Here is a 20,880-nt window from a genome sequence, read left to right as displayed (position 1 = left end):
GGGCAGGTTGTTTAAACCTGCCAGTAACTATGCTGTATCGCAGAGCATTTCTATATCAAACAAAATTTGCTCACAGAAAAAAAAAAAAAAAAAAACCTCTATGATTAGTATGAACTCAATTTGCTCCCTCCTAGTCCAAAGCCATGACCACGCCCATGCACTTTACTGATGAGGTGCGTTGAATGACAAAGTGATCTAGCTCTCCAATTTGAGCCTTTTCTTTCTTAATCCACTTTCAAAAAAAAAAAAAAAAAAACGCACAACACAGTTAATAATGAGACGAAGTCTAAAAAACACCAAAATGACAGGGTGTCCTAGAGACTTATGCAGTCATGAAAATTATGCTATCATGAAATTTATGCAGTCATGAAAAAAATTTTAATAGCTCCATCATGATAGATAGATTATTATACCAAAAGACACCGAAAAAAAAAAAAAAAACGGGCGCTTGCGAAGTGTTTAGCTACAGTGGACCGAGCATAGCCCGTCAGGAATGTGGACGATTGCAGATAAGTTGCGCAATGTTATCTGCCTGAAACTACAAGGTCAGCAGCAGCAGGAGCTGCATATCTGGAGCATAATGAATCAGCGACACTGTGCCTACTGTTCGCTAGAAAAAAGAAGAAAACCAATAATAGCCGGGGAAGGAAGGGAGGGATCCGGGAGGGAGGGAGGGAGGGAGGGAGGGGGGGGGGGGGGGGACTAAGCTTTTTTTTTAATTTTGTATTTTTTATATATATTTATAACGTTATTACAGCACTAGACAAAACTAAAGGCGCAGTTCTTCGATCTAGGAAAGTAGAGCCTCCACCGATCTTTCACGCGTGCCTTTACATCCGATTAAATTGAGGGAAAGAAGTGTTCAGCTCAAGATAGAAATGCCAGATCTAAAAAAAAAACAAAAAAACGAGCACGACACCAGAAATAGCAGCGGAAAAAGTGGAAACCGGTAGTGACTTCTCCGATCGCATCTCTCATATCGCATCGCGTGCGTGGAGTGCGTAAAGCCTTGCAACGTGCCCGACCGGCCCCTCCCCAAATGGTAGCACGGTACTAGTACAGCACGATCTTGCCGGTCAATAATAAACATAAAATAAATAAGGCGTAGATCTGTTTAACACAAATCGAAGCATATCACGACTGAGGTACGACAAGCCCAACACTATTTAGAGTATGAGTGAAATATCTGAAGCCTCACAAAGTGATCTCAAAATGTCTACAAACGTGAAGGAAGGTCGTTAGGATGCCTCGGGTACCGGTCACTTCGCTAATGTTTTCAAACGCACACTGAATGCTTCTGTATTTGCGTTAAGCGATCGAGTAGCCAAAACGAGAAATGGATCCCTCGGGATTTCGGTTGTAATAAATACGAATGAATCAGGGCGCTCGCGTGAGAACATCTCCGGGCCTGGGCGTTGTCATCCGGCAATTAACCTGCGGCTGTTTCTGAGAAGTGCTCACGCACGCGATTTGGTAACAAGTTAAGATATTTCGGGGCGGATCGTTGCTTAGCGTTGTTTGGAAAAGAATGAAATCAAATGCGGACTTACTTTCAGAGAAAAAAAGTTGGATATCCACCGGACGAGTTTACGTAAGATGGCGACGGCTTGACGAGGTCAATCCGAGTTGCCGTCACTGGCCGTGCAGCGACGCTTCGGTGCAGATTCTTTCATTTTTCGGAAAACTTCCGCCGAACGCTTCCGGCAGCACCCTCTGACAGCGACAAAATATAATAAATATTCGTTAGTGTTCTTAAAGTTTACTAGTTAACTTTTTTGAGTTGAAGTTTACTAAATTTATACAATTTGTTCGAGCAAACGTTGTTTTCAATGTGTAAGCCTTGATGTATTTAGAGTTAGAACTTCTCTAGCTTCACGGAGCATGCGTGCTAAAAATAAAACAAAAGTATCAAAAACAAACGTGACAAAAAGAGTAGGAATAATTTATGCGCATGCGCTTGAGATATGGAGAAGTTCTTGATTGAGACATATCTCACCAATCGGAATGAGGGACAGTGAAGAAGCGTTGAAAATGTTAGCGATGTTACGTTGATGAGTATGCGGTCTGGCGGTCTGGCTGTCAACAAGCCACCTTTAGCAATAAGTACAAAACCGTCCTCGCGATAACTACTACTACTAGCACTACTCGCCGTTGTGCGCACGGAGCATTTAACGTTTTCAACGAGCGATCCGTCAGCTGCATTCGGGTCGTGGAAATTATGAGGCGTTGACCCATTCCTGGTCTTTGCACCTCCTCTGTTCCGTGCGTGAGTTTTTTTGAACCCGGTGCCCTTTAATCGCGGAAAAGGGAGATTCAGATACACCGAGTTCCTTCTGTAACGGACTGCGAAGGCGATCGGATGACTGGCAAGACGATAACAGGCGAGCTTGCTCAGCTATGTAACTCCCGAGGACTATGAACGATATTCGTTGCTTTCGTAGCACCATGGGCGAAATACTGCATACCGATTTGGACAGTTCGGCCTCGCCCGCGAGGCTGGAGTATACGTCCGAGAAACATTCACGACACACCCTGGAAGCCGTCAACTTGCTCCGGTTGCACCGAGAACTCTGCGACGTCGTGCTCCTGGTGGGCAACCGAAAGATCTTCGCGCATCGCATCGTCCTTTCGGCATGCAGCCCATACTTCCACGCCATGTTCACGGGCGAGCTGGCCGAGAGCCGGCAAACAGAGGTACCGAAAACGCTGTCTTCTCATTTTGTACATGGCTTATGCTTATCTAGGCGACATGCTAGATTTTGGGGGTCTTCTTTTTATATAGATTTATTTAACAATACTGCACGCTCCACAGGGGCAGGAGGAGTTTACAAATAAAACAAAGCTAGAACAGTTACGAAATGCAATAGTTTGTTAACAAACATGTTAACATGTAGAACACAGCACATATGGATATGTCAGTCTTGCAGTGTGGTGAGCCAACAACTCCATTAGCAAAGCAGCAGTTGCACATATTGTTTGCAAATTCCACTTACGATTAGTCGGACTTCCGTTTGGTTATCCTCATAACAAGTTTATAGGAGCAAACATGGACATAACTAGCTCTCTCAAGTGTTTTTGGTCAGTTTGCGGTATTTGCCTTATTAATTATGTGCCACATATAACCCCTGCTACATGGCAGAGTTGAACATAATTCCCATCTAATGGCATAAAATGATCGGCGAACTAGCTCGTGTTCCTGACTATGAACATTGCGTCTGCACTGCATTGAACCGAGAGTGGCGTGCACCGATTGCCAGTCAGGTAATGTCATTCGATGGAAATTACATTGAATGTTTTCCTGTGGCAGGGGTATGAGAAGCGCATGGACCTCAGTTGTCATGAACCTGTTTTTCATATTCATTGCTGCATCACGCACATTGCTGCACACTCAGATCTGTCATTCTGAGCAGACAGAAAAGGTTCAGTTTCTGCAGCCTCAGGACCTGACATACATACAACTATTCTGCAGACAACGCAAGATTTTTTTTGTACATATTGGCATTGTTATTTTAGGCATCTGGCGTGTAATATTAAGACTCCGCTTACAAAATGACAGGCATACCTATATCTCAGTGTGAGTCTGTGAGACGGCCTACCGTTACCCCTGCACTTTCTTCTCAGGTGACGATCCGGGACATAGATGAACACGCCATGGAGCTGCTGATGGATTTTGCGTACACGTCGCACATTGTGGTGGAAGAGGGCAACGTGCAGATGTTGCTGCCGGCTGCCTGTCTGCTTCAGATGGCGGAGATCCAGGACGTCTGCTGCGAGTTCCTCAAGAGGCAGCTGGACCCCACAAACTGCCTGGGCATACGGGCCTTCGCCGACACCCACTCGTGCCGAGAACTGCTACGAATCGCCGACAAGTTCACCCAGCACAACTTCCAGGAGGCACGTTGGTTACTCCCCTCTTTGGTGGAACTAGTTCACCGATTTTCTTGTGTCTTTCTGGCAAGTGTCTTTCTGGTAAGGTACACCTTAGTAAATGTGCAGGCATCAGGTAGCTGTGACAACAAATCAAACTTTCGAGGGTCACTGACATAACGAAAACGGCAGGGCATCTTTTTTGGACACCCCGCTACTCGCCCGTTATCTTATGTTGTGCTCTGGACTGTGCGTGCATGCTCGAAGCTCCCGAGTTCCCAAAGCATTATCGAAGGTAGGAGGCTCATGCTCAAGATGGGACAACTGAATCCCTCCTCGCAGGTCTTATCCCGTCACTAACTAAATTGACCTTGGTTGGCAGTTGTGCCAAATGCTGAACAGGCGGGTTTAAAACGAAGACTTTGCTGTCCCGCAGGTGATGGAGAGCGAGGAGTTCCTACTCCTGCCCGTCAACCAACTGGTGGACATCATTTCTAGCGACGAACTGAACGTCCGAAGCGAGGAGCAGGTCTTTTCCGCGGTCATGTCTTGGGTCAAGTACAACGTCACCGAGCGAAGACAGAATCTCGGGCAGGTGAGTACTTGTGGCCGTGGATCGCTCTAAGCTTTTCCCGCAGAATTATCTGCGAGGATGAGAAGCTGGAGATACCCAAGTATGGCCTAGCGTAAAGCTTAATACGATGGACTCTCATCCATTTAATCTCAACGTGGGCTCAAGAGTTTGTGCGTTAGAAGGAGTCAGCATAGGTTTTTCTAGAAGTAGTGCCATGTAATAAAATTGCATATATAGTGCACAGTGAAAAGTCTATACTCTGTTTCACAATAACTTGGCAAACTGTGGAGGCTGCGGCCCCCGAAACCCAATAGGGGCGCCGAAGCAAGGCACGTGATAACACTCCATGGTCGAGGCCACCGGGGCCTCGTTACCGCAATAGCAACAGAGCCCTCCACGACAAAAAGTAGTTCTGGGCTTCTCTTTCTTTTAACAACAATTGAACCCACGCGATTCTATCTATAATGAGAAGATATGAAGAATAAATAATCACAAGTTTATAACTTTCAATTATATTTACACCAAAAAGTATCTCACATCCGTATCCACTCGATTTTTTTCGCCTTGTAGCGCCGTGGCCATTGGCGATCGCAGCTGTGTGATTGGCCGTTTCCGCTCAAAACTTTGCTCTGTGCCCTGGCATTAGCACTCGTCACAGATTTGCATCTAAATTAAGGGGTAGGGAAACGAAATTCTAGCACTCATCTTCTAGCTTGAATGTGTTGCATGTTGCACTCTAACCTCAAAAACACCAGTCTTCTGTTGAAAGGCACAAGAAAACTAATTTTAAAGCTAAATAAACAATCTTTCAATGTGCACCTGGTGGATGTATGCAGAGCCTATTTGGGAAGTAAGCAAGCAGCGTTGGGGAACTTGCTACATAGTCTTGACGTAGCACATCTCTTTGGAGCAGCGCCGCTCTTTGGAATTTCAACATTTTCCTTTAACTTTCCTCCTCAACTCACAAATCGCGCATTGTACCAAATGGCCCAAGAAGACTGAAAGGAAGGACTCCCCTCTTTCTCGGACCCTAGTTCATGCAGCCAGACACAGCCATTCTCCCCCTAGAAGATTAGCCCGTCGCTCAAAACTCAAACAAAAGTTGCTTTTCCCTCCCTGTTCAGCCCTAAGCTGACAGTGTTGTGGAAGCTACGTGCTCCTTGGGCCAGCTGAACGCTCGTCACTTCACGGCTACTTCAAACGGCTCGGTTGTAACGCGCTGACGCTATTGACACCACCACAACACTGACAATGCCACCAAGGGCAAAGTTCATAATCACGCAAGCCTTTCTACGTCACGAATGCAAGGAATCTCTTTTTTCTGTTTTTGTTTGCGCCGGATATTCCATGACGCATCACATACTCCATTCGCTTATCTTCGAGCGCTTGTTCGAGTGCACCGTTTGGAATGAAAAGTATAGCCAGTCGTTCAAAATACAAACGTGCGGTTATCATTTACGGTTATTATCCGTCATGCTTGACTCATTTCCGAACGAAATTTGAATATTTCAATTTTTGTTTCCGTACCCCTTTAAAGGGACAATGAAGACGCTTTTGTTTATTTTGTTTAAATGGTGTTTAATGCATGCTGCCCAATTTTTTGTAGACATTTGTGACGCGTATTTATGTGCCTACGAAAGAAGTGAAGAAACCGAAACTGAACAATCTCCATTCTCGTTTCTGGGCCTCCGAAGACGGAGGTGACGTAGGGAGTGACGTCAAGTGTGAATAGTCGGTATCGGTAGTATTTAGGAGATTGAGACTCTGGTTACCGCGGTGGGTTATAGCAGCGCGGTGGCACGGTCGTTTCGCCGATTCGGTCAACATGGACGGCAATACCGCTCTCGCGAGCGAGTTCGAGCTTTCGTTCAGTGACCGAACACCAACAGAATGGGAGTATGTGTGTGGTGGCCTCTGCCATCACCCGACGGAGACCACACAGCCGGCAACGAGCGGCCCGCATGCCGAAGGACGGACGCGGGGGAGATGCCGAGGGGAAAGCGGCAGCGATCCCGCCGTTCCGGGATTCGGTTTCTCCGCGGACGTCCTCTCTTTTCATCGTCAAAGAGCACGAACAGCAACCCACACGTGAAAACCAGCGTCGCCCAAACGAATACTGCTCTTCAGTCGATCGTTAGAACAGCCATCTACAGCTACCATTTTTCAAAATCCTTCGAGTGCCGTGTTCTTTTTTAATTTTATTTTGTTTGCCCAGGGTTGCTCGTTGCCGGTTTCGTGTCCAGCGTAGCAAGGAAAAAAACAATGATGCTGCTTTATTTACGGTTTAGTAATCATTTCCGGTCCGATTTATACTTTTGATGGTTATTGAAGCGGAAATTAGAACGTTATTTCTAAAAATCGCGAACCAAAACGTGACCGAGGGCACGTTTCTCGTTTCGACCAATCGCTGACGCGTCTCTTGTGACGTCGTGCTTCTTGGCGCCGCATCGGTCACGTGAGCTCCGCTTCTCCTGGCTTCTCCCGCAACTCTTGGGGCGTCACCCCAGTCGATCCCAGTAAGATTATTACTGCGACTGTTTAATAGATTTGCTCGGCACACATGCGCCGGTTTCGGCTGAAATTTGGGCAACATGGCCTGAGACGTGCCTGGAACCCAGTTCAATCGCAAAAAGATGTCCGAAATTGCCTTCATTGTCCCTTTAAGCGCATGTTTGTCTTATGAACTGTTGCTGAAGTGCTCGCTATTTTAGCGGAGGGAAATGTTGCTGCAGTGGACGTTATCCGAAGTTGGTTGGTTTTGGAGCAGACGATTCTTGGATAGCAGACGACAGCCGGTTCTTCCGGGCCTCGCACCTCGCATTTGGCATGGTGACACAAATGCTCCCATGACGTTGGGTCACATGCCTCGCTCCGACGCTCTTATTGGGTCGCGGGGCCCTAGCCTCCACAGTTTACCAAGTTATCGTGAAATGGAGCATGCCTAGATGCAGTTGTCAAATGTTTTATTCTATAGTCCTGGTTAACAGAAAAGCTTAATTGGAGGTTCGCAGTACGCCCTTGTCGGCCTCTTTCAGCTGACGGCAGTAAACTTCGAGGCACCCAATATGCACACGGGGTTCTCGCCACGATGGGTAGCAGTGGTTTTGCCGCCCACCTTTCCGGTTGACCATCCATTTCTACGATGTCCCACCCACCTTGTATTTTCCCACCAGGCACCACCGATTTCGCAAACGTACAATGTGCCAAATACTGTAAACGACTAAATTTTCGCAAGGATCTCATTTTGGCGAATTTCGCAAATCGCCTACTATTCGCGAAAAATAAGTCCCGCGAACAATTCGGGCCATATGTGAACGCTACAGAAGCTACACTTGATTCGCGAAAATTGGAACCCGCGAATAATTTCAAATTTCAAGCTTTGGCCCTATTTGCGAAAATTTGAGCCCGTGAAAATGAAGTCTTTTACAGTAGTCGTGTTTGACAGACTCAATCTCTGCAAACGAAATTCCTGCTGTGCAAGCCATTTGGTGTACAAACCTCGGCATGTAGTTTGCTGGAGGAGCTTTTAGGTTATTGCTGCTACTGTTCATTTTTAAGTTACCTTCTTAAAAAGACACTGACACTCCCCAAAGATCTTTCTACATATTTTGCCAGGTGATTTATTATGATATCAGGAGACTGCCCAATCAATATTTTGCTACAGAGTCGCGTAAAGGCAAAACACTTAACTGCTCGAAACCGAAACATGTGCAGGGAGGCTCGGAAAAGAGAGTTGCCAAAGGTCATGTGGCTATCGTCCCTTACCCAGTTTTTTTGCGTTCCTCTGCTGCGCGGGCGTGTGAAGCAGACGACGACAAAGAGGATGTTGCTCAGCCGTTTGCCGTGCGATTGTTTCACACTTATATCCCTTCCTATTGCTGTTCTGCGCTTGAAAATCGATTGGCCGGTACCACGAACCGCAGTTCTGAAGTAGGGGTCCTACGTCCATCGCAACGTTGGTCCGTCGTGCATCGCCATTGCGTAGTCCAGCCCGCAGTACGTCGCCACATTGAGAATGACATGTACATGTACTTCCTGTGATCTGTGCAACATATCTTTTTTCAATCAATGTATTTGCAACTTCTTGGAAGCCACAAAAAAATTTAGTTAATATTCTTTCCTATTTCTAATATTGAATCTGTGCCTTATGGTGAATTCGGGTGGTCGCCTCTCTCCCCTGGCCTTGATTCAGCAGAGCACACCCGTTTCGTCGCCAGAGCTACTCGGGATCGTTTTCAACCAATCACAACTGCTGGGTTCAGGGCACTCTGACATTCTCAGACCAGTCATGGAAGTAAAACTTCTTATTTTTAATAATGCAATGAAAAAAAGAAAAGATTTTACAGTGTATGATGGACGAGTAAGCAAAATTTACGCTCGCAACATGATGAAATAACGGATGTGACGTAAATTGTTTTTCAGATCGGCATGTGAAAAACAAACAAAGAACAGCAGTATGCGAATTGACTTTTGCAGAACAGAACGAAAGCCAATGCTTGGAAAGAGTTGTCAACTCATCGCGTTTTCGACAGTGAACGCGCTGCGATAGCGGTCATGCGTATGGCAGAGCAGGCAAATATAAAATGATTAATAAACCACATTTTTCTCACGGCGAAATATTGTGCAAGCAGGATATAATACATATCGCCATGTGACACAAATGACTGTGCATTATATTCGGCTTTCCCTTTATTTTACAACACAAACCTTTAAATACACTTTTACGAAACCTGAAAATTTCTTGAAGCGACCACAAAACCCGGTAAAACAGTGGCGAGCTCTGCGGGCTGTTTCGTCGTCGGATAGGCTCAGCGGAATCACGGCCGCGAGATTTATCATCTCGTAAAAGCACTGGGAATACTTCACACGTCGACTTTTCCTGTTATGGTCACAAACAAACGTCGTCCCATCCGTTTTAATCCTTGCACCGTCGAATGCAGAAGCACTTTGTAGAACCAGATATCAATCGCCGTCATACCGTACCCCGCACACCACCACAGACCACTGCCGGCCATCATCAACAAAACCACGTGATCCCCGTCCAAGTACCACATGACACCGACGGCTACAGACGGAGTGCTAGAGAGCGCTCAGAGAGGAAGAGGCGCCCTCGGAATGAACCAGCCGATCAGGCCACAGCACTCTCTTTCCACCAACCGATCTCGCGCGCTCTGAAAAGAGCGCTGAAGAGCGCTCAGAAAGAACCACGTGAATTCGCCATTAGATAACGCACTACTTTGAATATATTTGGTACGCATCGGTTTGAACGGCACGTGACCGTGGAAAAGAGGCTGAGCGCGCCTGAAACTGGGCAATCCTCGACCGGCGGTTTTCGGGCAGAAAGAATATGAATTCCGAGCCGCAAATTGCGTACACGTTTTAATAACATTGTTGTCGCCATTCTTTCACTTTATGCTTGAAATAATTCCGACAACATTATAAGCGACCGTTTCTCAAGGATAGTGCGTAGATTTGACCTCGCAAATACTGCAAAACCTTCAGTCTAGTCACACGCAGGTCGGAATCGCGTTCCAGGGCCACCCAATCGATGGTGCCAAATTTAGACGATTGCTTTATATAGCATTCCACACATTATAGGATTTGGAAGAGAAAGGTTGCCAGTCATTTCGTTGTAGTGCAAAGGCCCACAAGATTTGCGTGCGCGGTGGGGCCCACGGGCATGCCTCCGGTTCCCTTGCAGGTGCTGCAGCACGTGCGGCTGCCTCTGCTCAGCCCCAAGTTCTTGGTGGGCACGGTGGGCTCGGACCTGCTGATCAAAAGCGACGAGGTGTGTCGAGACCTGGTGGACGAGGCCAAGAACTACCTGCTGCTGCCTCAGGAGCGGCCCCTCATGCAGGGTCCCCGCACCCGGCCCCGCAAGCCCGTCCGCCGGGGGGAGGTGCTCTTCGCCGGTAAGCGAGGGAACGCCGGGGCGGACGACCGCCGAAAGAAACGCAGGGCCTGTGAAGGCCTGCTAGAGATGCAAGAGGTTGTGCACACCATACTGGCACCGTAATGCAAGACTGCATTTGTAATACATACCTCCACTGGAATACTCACGAGGGAAAGAAGTTTGGCTCGACGTGTGGCGTCGTCTTATGCAGAATTTTCGCAACTCCGAGATGGCCCACCACCATAGTCGTTCGACTTGATCTCAAGCTCGATCGTCCAAACGCACTGCCGTTCGACGATGCGATAGTCTTGCCCGATCGTTCACTGTTGTTGCTCTTTTCAACCATTCGTGGGGTCGACTGGTAGCCGACCTAGGCGCCTCCTTTTCACTGTCCCGGGGTTATGGTCTTCACGCAATATCAGCTTCTTTAAATTTCAGATTCTAGTTGCTCGAGCCGGAATCAAATAATTTTGCACGTGCCAGCGCCATCAGCGAACGTCCCAGAATTACGTGATTCTGAAGATTCTCACCCTCCAGTCAAGCTGACCAGGCGCACATGCATTTGGCAGAAGTGAAAAAAAGGAAGGGAATGGAAGTGTGCGCAGCTGTGGCGGCTGGCACTGCGCATTAGTAGCACACGACGAAACAGGTTGTACACAGTCAGTGCAATCGAGGTTCCCAGCACCGCATGAGGGCTTGCACTACTTTGTTAACGGGCCCATCAAACTGTTACCCCTTCGAGTGCAAGCCAGCAGTTCTCAAACTTGGGTTTGTGCTGTACATTCAGGGGTCCCACAGGGTACACGTGGGATTTTATGAGCACTTTAAGTTTCTTGACACTTACTGCATGGAAAGACCCACCGGTCAGGAAATAATTCACTCATGGATGCTTTTTTTTTTTCGAGGAAAAAGAGCCCCCCGCCTCTTACTAAAATGAGGACGATACTGCATCATGAATAAGTGTGATGAGCAACTGCTTTGCAGATAGCGAAAAAACATGCTTTTGGGAGAACGTTGGCAGTTCTTGGAAGGGCAAGGTTCTTGCATCATCAAAGTTTTGAGGGCCCCTTTCAGATTAATGCCCCACAATGCATTCAGGGACAGATACAGCTGTTTTCAGAGGGGGAATCTGAGTACCAAATACATGAGGAACCGCCCCCCCCCCCCCCCCCTTTTTTTGCCTACTCTAAAATTTTACACATGCGGAATTTAAAAAGGGGGTCAGGACAACTGGACACCCCCCCCTCTCAATCTGCCACTGAATGCATTTATGTTTCTCTTTCAAGTAGCAACAAATGCTCTAATATGTGAGGCCCATGCCTCGCAGCCCTGGGAAGCAAACAGTGGCGCAGCAATCGAATGACTGGCTCTTGGAAGTAATTGGTGGCGAAGCACTCACTTTTGTGCACAACAACGGTTGTCAGTACTTGTAAGAAATTCAGAGCATAGATTTTTATCAAGGGGCTTTATTTCAGATATTGGATATGGTTCCCAAGGTGAAGAGAAGGCTTGGTGTTCCAGACACAAACTCCCTCTTCTTCCTTCCAGTGGGTGGTTGGTGCAGTGGAGATGCTATTGCCAGTGTGGAGCGGTATGATCCCCAGGCCAACGAATGGCGCATGGTGGCACCAATGAGCAAGCGCCGCTGTGGCGTCGGTGTCGCTGTGCTCAACGACCTCTTGTATGCGGTCGGAGGTCACGACGGCCAGTCTTACCTCAACAGCATTGAACGGTGCGCGAGTATTTCTTCAAAATTTGTTCTTGGCAATCCTATGGATTAATGAATCATGCAGTCAAACACATTTATGATGATCGCTTTACACAGAAATGCCCGTTTCATAAAAGAAAGCCAAACTCCTGACTTGTTTTCTCGTAATGTCAATGTGTAAAGCTATACAAGGGTGCAATATCTGCTGCACCAAAAGTGTTGGTAGTTATTTTTTTCGGTGCATCGCGAGACCTGTCTGGATGCTCCGGTAAACACAGGAGGTTGAAGCATTCCTTGGTGATACCACAACATAAATGAACCTGGGGCTGTAGTCTAGCAAATGAAAGATGCAAGAAGTAGAAGAGACAAAAAAAAAGGGGGGATGGACATTGTCTTGATTGGGAGAATTAAACATTCAAATTTCCTTATCCTGGTCTGGGGTAAATTTGCATCATGGTTAGCTTCTCCATCAGCTGGTCTGCACTCTGTTGCTTTTTTCTCAGTAATAGTCTAAGTAGTGGGTGCCAACAAAATGTGCTACTTGAGCTTCACACTTACGTCACACTGATGGCAGTATACACGAGGATTCAAAATAGCCACGTGAGCCGAGGGGCAGTCTGTGCTAAACAAAAGAATTCCGACCTACAGGTACGATCCCCAGACGAACCAGTGGTCAAGCGACGTGGCCCCAACAAGTTCTTGTCGCACGAGCGTGGGTGTGGCCGTGCTCGACGGCTACCTGTACGCAGTGGGTGGCCAGGACGGAGTTTCTTGCCTCAACTTTGTCGAAAGGTATGCCGCTCTAATTGAACATGTCGGCGTTCATTTCGAGTCTCACGTCGTCGAGAGTTTGGTTTCAATAGACCTTATTCAGATTCGCCCGCCATCTTTCGGACGTGGCGCCGACCTTCCTTTCGACGCCATCTTTGAGGCGACTGGCAAAGCGTTGTGGCCGTTTGCGACGTGTGAAAGCGACGCGCAGTGTCCGCACGACTGCTCTGTTGTTCCGCTACGTTATTCAACGAGGAAATAAAATGAAAAACAATCGATGTAAAGATTTGGATTGTAAGTCAAAGGTATTATTGCCAACGTAAAACAGCCGTAGTGCTTTCCTGTACTATTCATGCTCCTAAAAAAAATCACCCGCGCGTTAGTGTTGTGTGTTTTTATGGGGCTCGTAATCTCTTCTTAATATATGACACTTCCCACAATGGCATGAAGGGCTCATGATATTTGTATGTAACATCAGCGACCACCTATTATTTTATGTAATTTTTTGGGAGCTTGGATGTTGGCTAGCATCGCAGCTTCGCTCGTGCAGAGCAATGGCGAGGTCCAGTCACCATCACTCGGATAGTGAAGAAAGATATAAAACGCAGGCGAGCTGGTGAATGACATTCATAGTAACCCTGAAACGTAGGAACAATAAAAAAACTACGCTGAAGATCTACACTAGCATACTCACACAAGCGTATGCGAGGCACACAAGCGTAGAAGGAAATGACCGGCGTGTCGCCGTGGTGTAAGTTTTCCTTTTATAATCATAATATATACTTGTGCATATATACTTCGTTGTTCTGTCTGTTTTCTTATTGTTCCTACGTCGCAGGGTTACTATGAATATAACTCAGATGCACTGTTTTACGCTTGTTGTATTCTTCTCACTCAAGAAGGTCTTTTACGCCTGATTGAAGGTATGATACAAAGTACAGAAGAGCCCATGCTCTTCTGCACTTTATGTGCGAAACTTCGTTTCGCACATAAATAATAAAGACAACGGTGCTAAAAAGCAAAGGTGAACGCTTGCTTACTTTACTCTGTATTATTATCACGCGAGTCTTACATTTCGAGAAACATTTTCGAGATGTAGACAAAAGCATAAAAGCGGGCTCTTGGCTGCTAACCTGGACCTGTCGGCGAGTCGCACTTGTTTTCTTCCCAACAGATTGGGTTTGTGCTGCGGGAGAAGCCTTCTTATTTGTAGCTAATCCTGCAAGAAACCACTTCTATGAGCACTGGTCATATTCTATTGCGAGTTATAACTCGCAATAGAATATTGCGGTCACATAGAGTCTCAGAGTTAAATGTGCTCCTCCTGGTAGCGCGGTCACATAAAGTTAAATTTCATGCTAAAACTCTATGTGACCGCGCTACCAGGAGGAGCACATTAAAATGTTGCTAACATTTATTCATGCATTTTCTCTAAAGGGGCCGAAGAGTATATATGCCCAAGTATTGAATTTATTTGTTAGTATTATTATTATGATTATAAAAGAAAAATGTTCCGGCTTTCAGTAAAATATATATTTTTTTTAACACATTATATTCTGTGCATACTTGCACCGCAGCGACACGCCGGTCATTTCCTTTCACACTTGTGTGCCTCGCATATGCTTGTGCAAGTATGCTAGTGTAGATCTTCAGCATAGTTTTTATTTTTTAGCTGCAATAAAAATACTATTATTGTAAACTCGTGCTGCATCACACGCACTTCTTATAATGATGTTTTGAGCTACCATTCGGTGATCTCTCCAAGGAACGGAATAAAAATATATGTAATAAGTTTAATTTGTGTTTTCGTTTTTTGTGCGTGTGTGTGTGTAAAACCATATCTGCAATATTTCTCAGGTTAAGACAATGGGGAACCAAGATTTAACGTTCATAGCCCCCATCGTAGAACTCTGCATTTCGGGTCTGCACACGCTGGGTCAAGGCGCCCTCGGTGAAGAACTGCTCGCATTCCTTAGACCCGCAGCCACGAATGCCAAATAAAAACAAACTGTCACACAGGGGCTGATGGCCTGCTAAATATATCATACAAATTGTCCTAGTGTGAACAGGCATAATCAGCTGACCTGGCAAGTTAACGTACGATTTTAAAACAAGTGCATAAGTCAGCCTGCTCTAATGCTGGAATGAAGCTAATTTTTATAAAAAGGGATGCTTGGTGAAACCACTGAAAACAAACTTATTCACAAACGGCTGACACCAATATAAAAAAAAAAAAAAAGCAACATGCACGAAACCTGCGCGGGGAGAGGGGTTCATACTGTGGCGGCGACGGGGACGGTGAAGAAGCCTCAAAGATGGCGCCGAGTCTCTGATAGTACCCGTGGCTGCCAAGAGGTGGCGCTAATAATGAATAAGGTCTATTGGCGTCGGCATCTGCAGTGGCCATGCTATTATAAAAAGTTTGAGATCTACACTTCGGTTGTGTGGTTCGTATTGCAGCTAAATCCCCTATCACCCATAAGTTTTTTCAAGCCCCTCCAGCGCCGAGAGCACACCCCCAATTCCGCTCTGCTTGTCGTTACGCCCAATTGCGAGAAACCGCACGACATGCCTGCTGCACCAGATCAATTTGGGTGGCTCGTAGCATCTGCCGTAGTCCACTTTATGGTGAAATGGAGCATTGCTAAACTCCTCATGACCCTTACAAATATGTCTCAGGTTTGGGCTCTAGAAAAGCGACTGCACCGCGAAAGAGTGAAACTCTGGAGCTGTGTGCTACGCAAGTGCCTCAAAATGCCGTCACCGAGGAGCCCAATGTGCAAGAGGTTTTTTTCTTCCCCAGGTACGACCCCCAGACAAACCGGTGGACCAAGGTGGCGCCAATGAGCACCAAGCGGCTGGGCGTGGCAGTGGCCGTGCTGGGAAGCTACCTCTACGCCATGGGGGGCTCCGACGGCACATCCCCACTCAACACAGGTGCTCTTAGGTCCCCCTGGTTTATGCTGTAGCATGTTGAGCATGTGCCTGTGTCGCAACAAGCGGCCGCCATTTACTTAAAACATTTGAAATATGGGCGATGAACGTTTTGAACACTCAACCCAGCAAACTCTTGTGCCCGCCGAGCCAGCAGAGATGCTCCTCCGCGTCACCTGCTTTTCCGAGAAGCCGGTGCTAAGTCGTGAAGCCTTATGTGCACGCGTCTGTGCTAGGTGGTAAAGATCGCCGCGAGAGCACCGGCACAGAGTAGGCTTGTTTGACGAGAGCACCGAAGCTGCTGCCAAATTAAGAGCTCCCCCAGACTCCTTACTACTGCTGTACCGTCCCGTCGGATGAAATCGGGGCCTACCCTACCATGTGCCTCTTCCGCTTTTTCTGCTCTCGTACCGAACAAGCGCCCGTAGCATGTTGAGCATGTGCCTGTGTCGCAACAAGCGGCCGCCATTTACTTAAACATTTGAAATATGGGTGATGAACGTATGGAACACTCAACCCAGCAAACTCTTGTGCCCGCCGAGCCAGCAGAGATGCTCCTCCGCGTCACCTGCTTTTCCGAGAAGCCGGTGCTAAGTCGTGAAGCCTTATGTGCACGCGTCTGTGCTAGGTGGTAAAGCTCGCCGCGAGAGCACCGGCACAGAGTAGGCTTGTTTGACGAGAGCACCGAAGCTGCTGCCAAATTAAGAGCTCCCCCAGACTCCTTACTACTGCTGTACCGTCCCGTCGGATGAAATCGGGGCCTACCCTACCATGTGCCTCTTCCGCTTTTTCTGCTCTCGTACCGAACAAGCGCCCGTAGCATGTTGAGCATGTGCCTGTGTCGCAACAAGCGGCCGCCATTTACTTAAACATTTGAAATATGGGCGATGAACGTATTGAACACTCAACCCAGCAAACTCTTGTGCCCGCCGAGCAGTCTTGTACACGTTACTCAAAAAAAGTAATCGATTACAATTACTATTACTCTTGGCTAAAAAGTATTCGATTAGATTACTTGATTACTCCACGGCAAAAGTAATTGGACATTACTTAAAGAAGTAATCGTTACTTTTCCGATTACTTTATTGTGCTAAAACACATCTTTAGCGCTCATAACAATGAACTACTTCCAACCTATATTTCACATTTTCACAAGTATTGAAGAAGAAAAACTGGCTCCCTCTTCGTGGTTGTTGCACCTTCACGATACGGACACAAGCATCGAATTTTTTTTAAGACGTTTAATGATTTGGGCGTTCGCCAGTGTGTGTGTGTGTGTAGGGGGGGGGGGGGGGGGGCGGGGGCGGAGGGGGTTCTAGATCTTGTTAAGCTTGAGCAAGGGTTGTCGCTCAAAGTTTGCGTCGCTCGTTTTATTATTCACGTGTGGATGAGCTCGCATGTGATACAAAAGAGCAGCAGCTCCAGGATTTGAAACGGATCATGTGTAGTATCCATTAGTGGAAGAGATCGCCCCGACCACTTCTCAACTCGAAACATTGCTTGTCACAAAGACCACACAAGGGAAATGGGGAAATATGTCAACTGCCTTTGATGCCAACTGCCTCAAACTTTGCCCTGAATGACCTTTGTCACGCACTGTGGCTTCCCTGCAGCTTCCCACTCGCAGTCCCAGCTCGAAAAAAGAAAAACGGACATTCCACAGAAACTGTACATAGAAAGAGATTGACCTCGCTTCCTACAGCTCCGCAAAAATCTTTCATTTTTTCGTCCAAAAAAAAAAAAGAAGCAAATTTTATTTTTGTAATTTCATAAAAAAAAAAGGCGTGTGCCGGGGGGGGGGGGTTCCGTGGACAAATTGTAACGATTACAAGTAATTTTATTACTTCAAAAAGTAATCAGATTACTCTTGTGATTACTGCCTAATAAAAGTAATCAACTGATTACAAAATTACTCCAAAAAGTAATCGATTACAAGTAATTTGATTACTTGTAATGCGTACGGTACAAGTCTGCCGCCGAGCCAGCAGAGATGCTCCTCCGCGTCACCTGCTTTTCCGAGAAGCCGTTGCTAAGTCGTGAAGCCTTATGTGCACGCGTCTGTGCTAGGTGGTAAAGCTCGCCGCGAGAGCACCGGCACAGAGTAGGCTTGTTTGACGAGAGCACCGAAGCTGCTGCCAAATTAAGAGCTCCCCCAGACTCCTTACTACTGCTGTACGGTCCCGTCGGATGAAATCGGGGCCTACCCTACCATGTGCCTCTTCCGCTTTTTCTGCTCTCGTACCGAACAAGCGCCCAACCCCATTTTCGCCCGACCCCATTTTCGCCCGACCATCTCCAACTTTCGAGCGGGTGGGTGCTCAGCATTTTTTGTTATCAATCAAAAAATGAGAATTGCATACACGTCATTCACATATTGTGCCAAAGTATGAATAAGCTTTTTGATGACACACCTATAAACAATGATCAAAGTCCCGACGGCGCAACTATTTTTTAACGGTGCGCAGTTGCTTAGTTAGGTGCAGGTGAATCCGAGGACTATTCCGCGTGCCTCAATTTCAGTCAAATTTCACCAACTTCACGCACAAATCGGTCAAACACATTACAAAACGAAGCTTTCCTTTAGCTTTTGATCCTTGAGGCTCTGACAGAACGCGCACTCTAAAAATCTCGAGGCTCCATCGAAAAGGTCCGAAATTGTGGCTTACATTTCTACAATGTGGAATCGGCTCCCGATTTTCCGGGAGAGTTTGAAGCCTCTATATGCTCCCACCCTCTATTTTTCTTGTCCGGCAGTGGAGCGCTACGACCCACGGACCAACCGCTGGAGCTCAATTGCGTCCATGGGCACGAGGCGCAAGCATCTGGGCTGTGCGGTGTACAGCAACATGATCTACGCCGTCGGGGGTCGGGACGACACCACCGAGCTGAGCAGCGCCGAGCGTTACAACCCGCAGCTCAACCAGTGGCAGCCCATCGTGGCCATGACCTCTCGGCGCTCAGGGGTGCGTTGCCAGCGCTTTCTTTTCTTTGATTCAGCACCTGCCTTGCACTTTAAGATTTCCTTTGCATTACTATACTCGGCAATGGCTTTCTGTAGCAGTTTAGACAAGCGTGCATGCACCACTTTCATGGGCACTCGAGCACACACTCCCATACTGCCAACTTCATGGCCACAGAAAATTGTCCCCTAGCATAGCCGATTACGTAATTTGGAGCATACAGCTTACAATGTATGGACCTCTTGGCCAGCTTACCTCAAACCATATCCTGCCATGCAAATACTGTAAAACCCTTTATTTTTGCGGCCCCTATTTTTCGTGAATGGGTCACAGAGCACATAATCACAGCCACTAAATTTCGTGAATTCCAGGCGCCTGCATTGAAACTCTTAAGAATTGAAAATTTTGCGTGCTCTTAACGTTTTTGCAAATTTTTCAATTCGCGCGCAAAAATTAGGGGCTTGCAAACATTAAGGGTTTTACAGTATTTAATATTTAGGTTTTTTTTTTTGTATTCCGTCCATCTTCGGATTGAGGATTGGTTATTCGGCCATTTTTAAATATTCAAATAATGAGTATTGGGACAATTTTTGGCAATCACACGCATTGCAATGTAGTGGTTCCTCCAGATGCTTTTATTCAGTATTGCCCTCATGCACCTCGTGTCCACCAAGTGTATGTGATCAGTGTTTTTATGTTGCCACTGTTGTACATTACAGCAATTTTCCTTTTTTTTTTTTTTGTGCCATTTTTTGTTTGCACAGAGAATAAACAATGTACTATGCGTGTGTAAGGAAAGACAATATGATTTATTTTTAGTATAATTTAATTCTAATCTGAGAAACAGATAGTACTATATCTTTTATTTAAAAAAGCAGTGCTGGTATGTACTATTGGTGAAGCTTCAAAATATTTGTGCTTGCATAGTGTAAAACCCCATCAAATTTGACAAAACAAATAATTTGCTTCCTGTGGACGTCAATAGGCTTTGCTGCGTTGAACTGTTTGTGTCCGATTTCGAGTTGTCTTCCGCCAACACTTTTCCTAGGTGGGCCTGGCAGTGGTGAACGGACTGCTGTACGCCGTGGGCGGGTTTGATGGCACCACTTACCTGAAGACCATTGAAGTCTATGACCCGGAACAGAATCAGTGGAAGCTGTGCGGAAGCATGAACTACAGGCGCCTCGGCGGCGGGGTGGGAGTGGTCAGGCTCCCGCAGCATGAGGCACACTACTGGTGAAAAAGTAGGGCTGCATATTCCCGTGGGACCTTATTGTTTTCACGAAACCATGCACATTCACAAGGACTCGTGTTCTTAGATTCTTTCCGCATCCTCAGCGCGAGTGTTGAACCAACTGGGACATGTCATCGGACGCTCAACCACACCAGATTAAAAGTGGTTTGCAGGTTAAAAGAAATACCGAGGATGACCGTGCATGTCTGCGATTCTTAAAAAGATTGTCAAAACCCGGGCATTTCGGCTGCTATGCACAAGCTCGTGCTGTAACCATTATGAGCACCGTTCCTATCTATACTGTTTCCTCGCGTGTGTCGGGGTTTCATAGAAGCTGCTGTTTTTGTGTGCATGTATCCTATTAGTGTAACACATTGACCAACCGGTTAGAAGGCGTACGGGCTGATCCTTCTTTTCACTCTATTGTACTATTTCCAAGTTTACATTGAGGAAAGGCTTCAATACAAGCTTCACTCATTGATGGATTGAAGAAACTGCCTACGTGTCAAATATACCCATACGCCACTGATTTTTGTTGCTAGCTCCTGTTTGAACACTTATCTTACAAAGACCATTCATTCCTTGTGATTCTAGCAAGCCCTGTTTGTATTGTGTGTGGTATCTTTCTGTATATATATATTGAGGTAAATACCTTAACTATATGTACTATAGATGTGCGACTTGCAGTGGTGCGATGGGTAATGCAGCAATATGCGTCCTAGTTGTACAGATACTATACCGGTCCCTTTCTGAGACGCTGTACATATGAAGACCAATCAAAGCACAAAAATGAATTTCTCCGAGTGTGTACGACTCCTCCATGTGCCAAGAAGAAGGAGCAACTCCTTCTCAAACTTGCAATGGATTCATGTACTACTACAGATTGCCCAAATAAACTTTTTTTATGCCTCCGTGAACCCCCCCGCTTGGTGTTACACT

The 20,880-nt window shown here is 46.5% G+C and overlaps 2 protein-coding genes across 3 annotated transcripts in view; one reads left to right on the top strand and one right to left on the bottom strand.

Annotated features, from left to right (window-relative positions):
* LOC8051692 (spectrin alpha chain) overlaps positions 1-1,654 on the bottom strand; it is a 69,717-nt gene extending 68,063 nt beyond the window's left edge. For both annotated transcript variants that reach the window (XM_029986214.3, XM_029986215.3), the window contains exon 1: positions 1,551-1,654. The gene's annotated coding sequence lies outside the window, so the exon portion shown is untranslated. The remainder of the gene's footprint in view (positions 1-1,550) is intronic.
* Positions 1,655-1,934: 280 nt separating this feature from the next.
* Positions 1,935-20,858, top strand: LOC8051696 (kelch-like protein diablo). Its single transcript, XM_029986216.3, has 9 exons — positions 1,935-2,694; positions 3,622-3,894; positions 4,304-4,462; positions 10,143-10,353; positions 11,883-12,066; positions 12,691-12,834; positions 15,617-15,750; positions 18,502-18,710; positions 19,756-20,858. Exons 1-9 carry the CDS (start codon positions 2,416-2,418, stop codon positions 19,945-19,947), a joined length of 1,785 nt encoding a protein of 594 aa, XP_029842076.1. The 5' UTR covers positions 1,935-2,415; the 3' UTR covers positions 19,948-20,858.
* The last annotated feature ends 22 nt before the right edge of the window (positions 20,859-20,880 follow it).

The sequence above is a fragment of the Ixodes scapularis genome, unplaced genomic scaffold, assembly GCF_016920785.2.
Source record: "Ixodes scapularis isolate PalLabHiFi unplaced genomic scaffold, ASM1692078v2 PGA_scaffold3__209_contigs__length_174095766, whole genome shotgun sequence".
NCBI lineage: Eukaryota > Metazoa > Arthropoda > Arachnida > Ixodida > Ixodidae > Ixodes > Ixodes scapularis.
This window is presented reverse-complemented; position numbering and strand designations above follow the sequence as displayed.

Bases quoted from the DNA above. Each gene is read 5' to 3' on its own strand.
- LOC8051696 (XM_029986216.3), top strand. From the start codon at position 2,416: ATGAACGATATTCGTTGCTTTCGTAGCACCATGGGCGAAATACTGCAT. The intron at 2,695-3,621 runs GTACCGAAAACG...CTTTCTTCTCAG, and splicing joins CCGAGAGCCGGCAAACAGAG to GTGACGATCCGGGACATAGA. The intron at 15,751-18,501 runs GTGCTCTTAGGT...CTTGTCCGGCAG, and splicing joins CACATCCCCACTCAACACAG to TGGAGCGCTACGACCCACGG.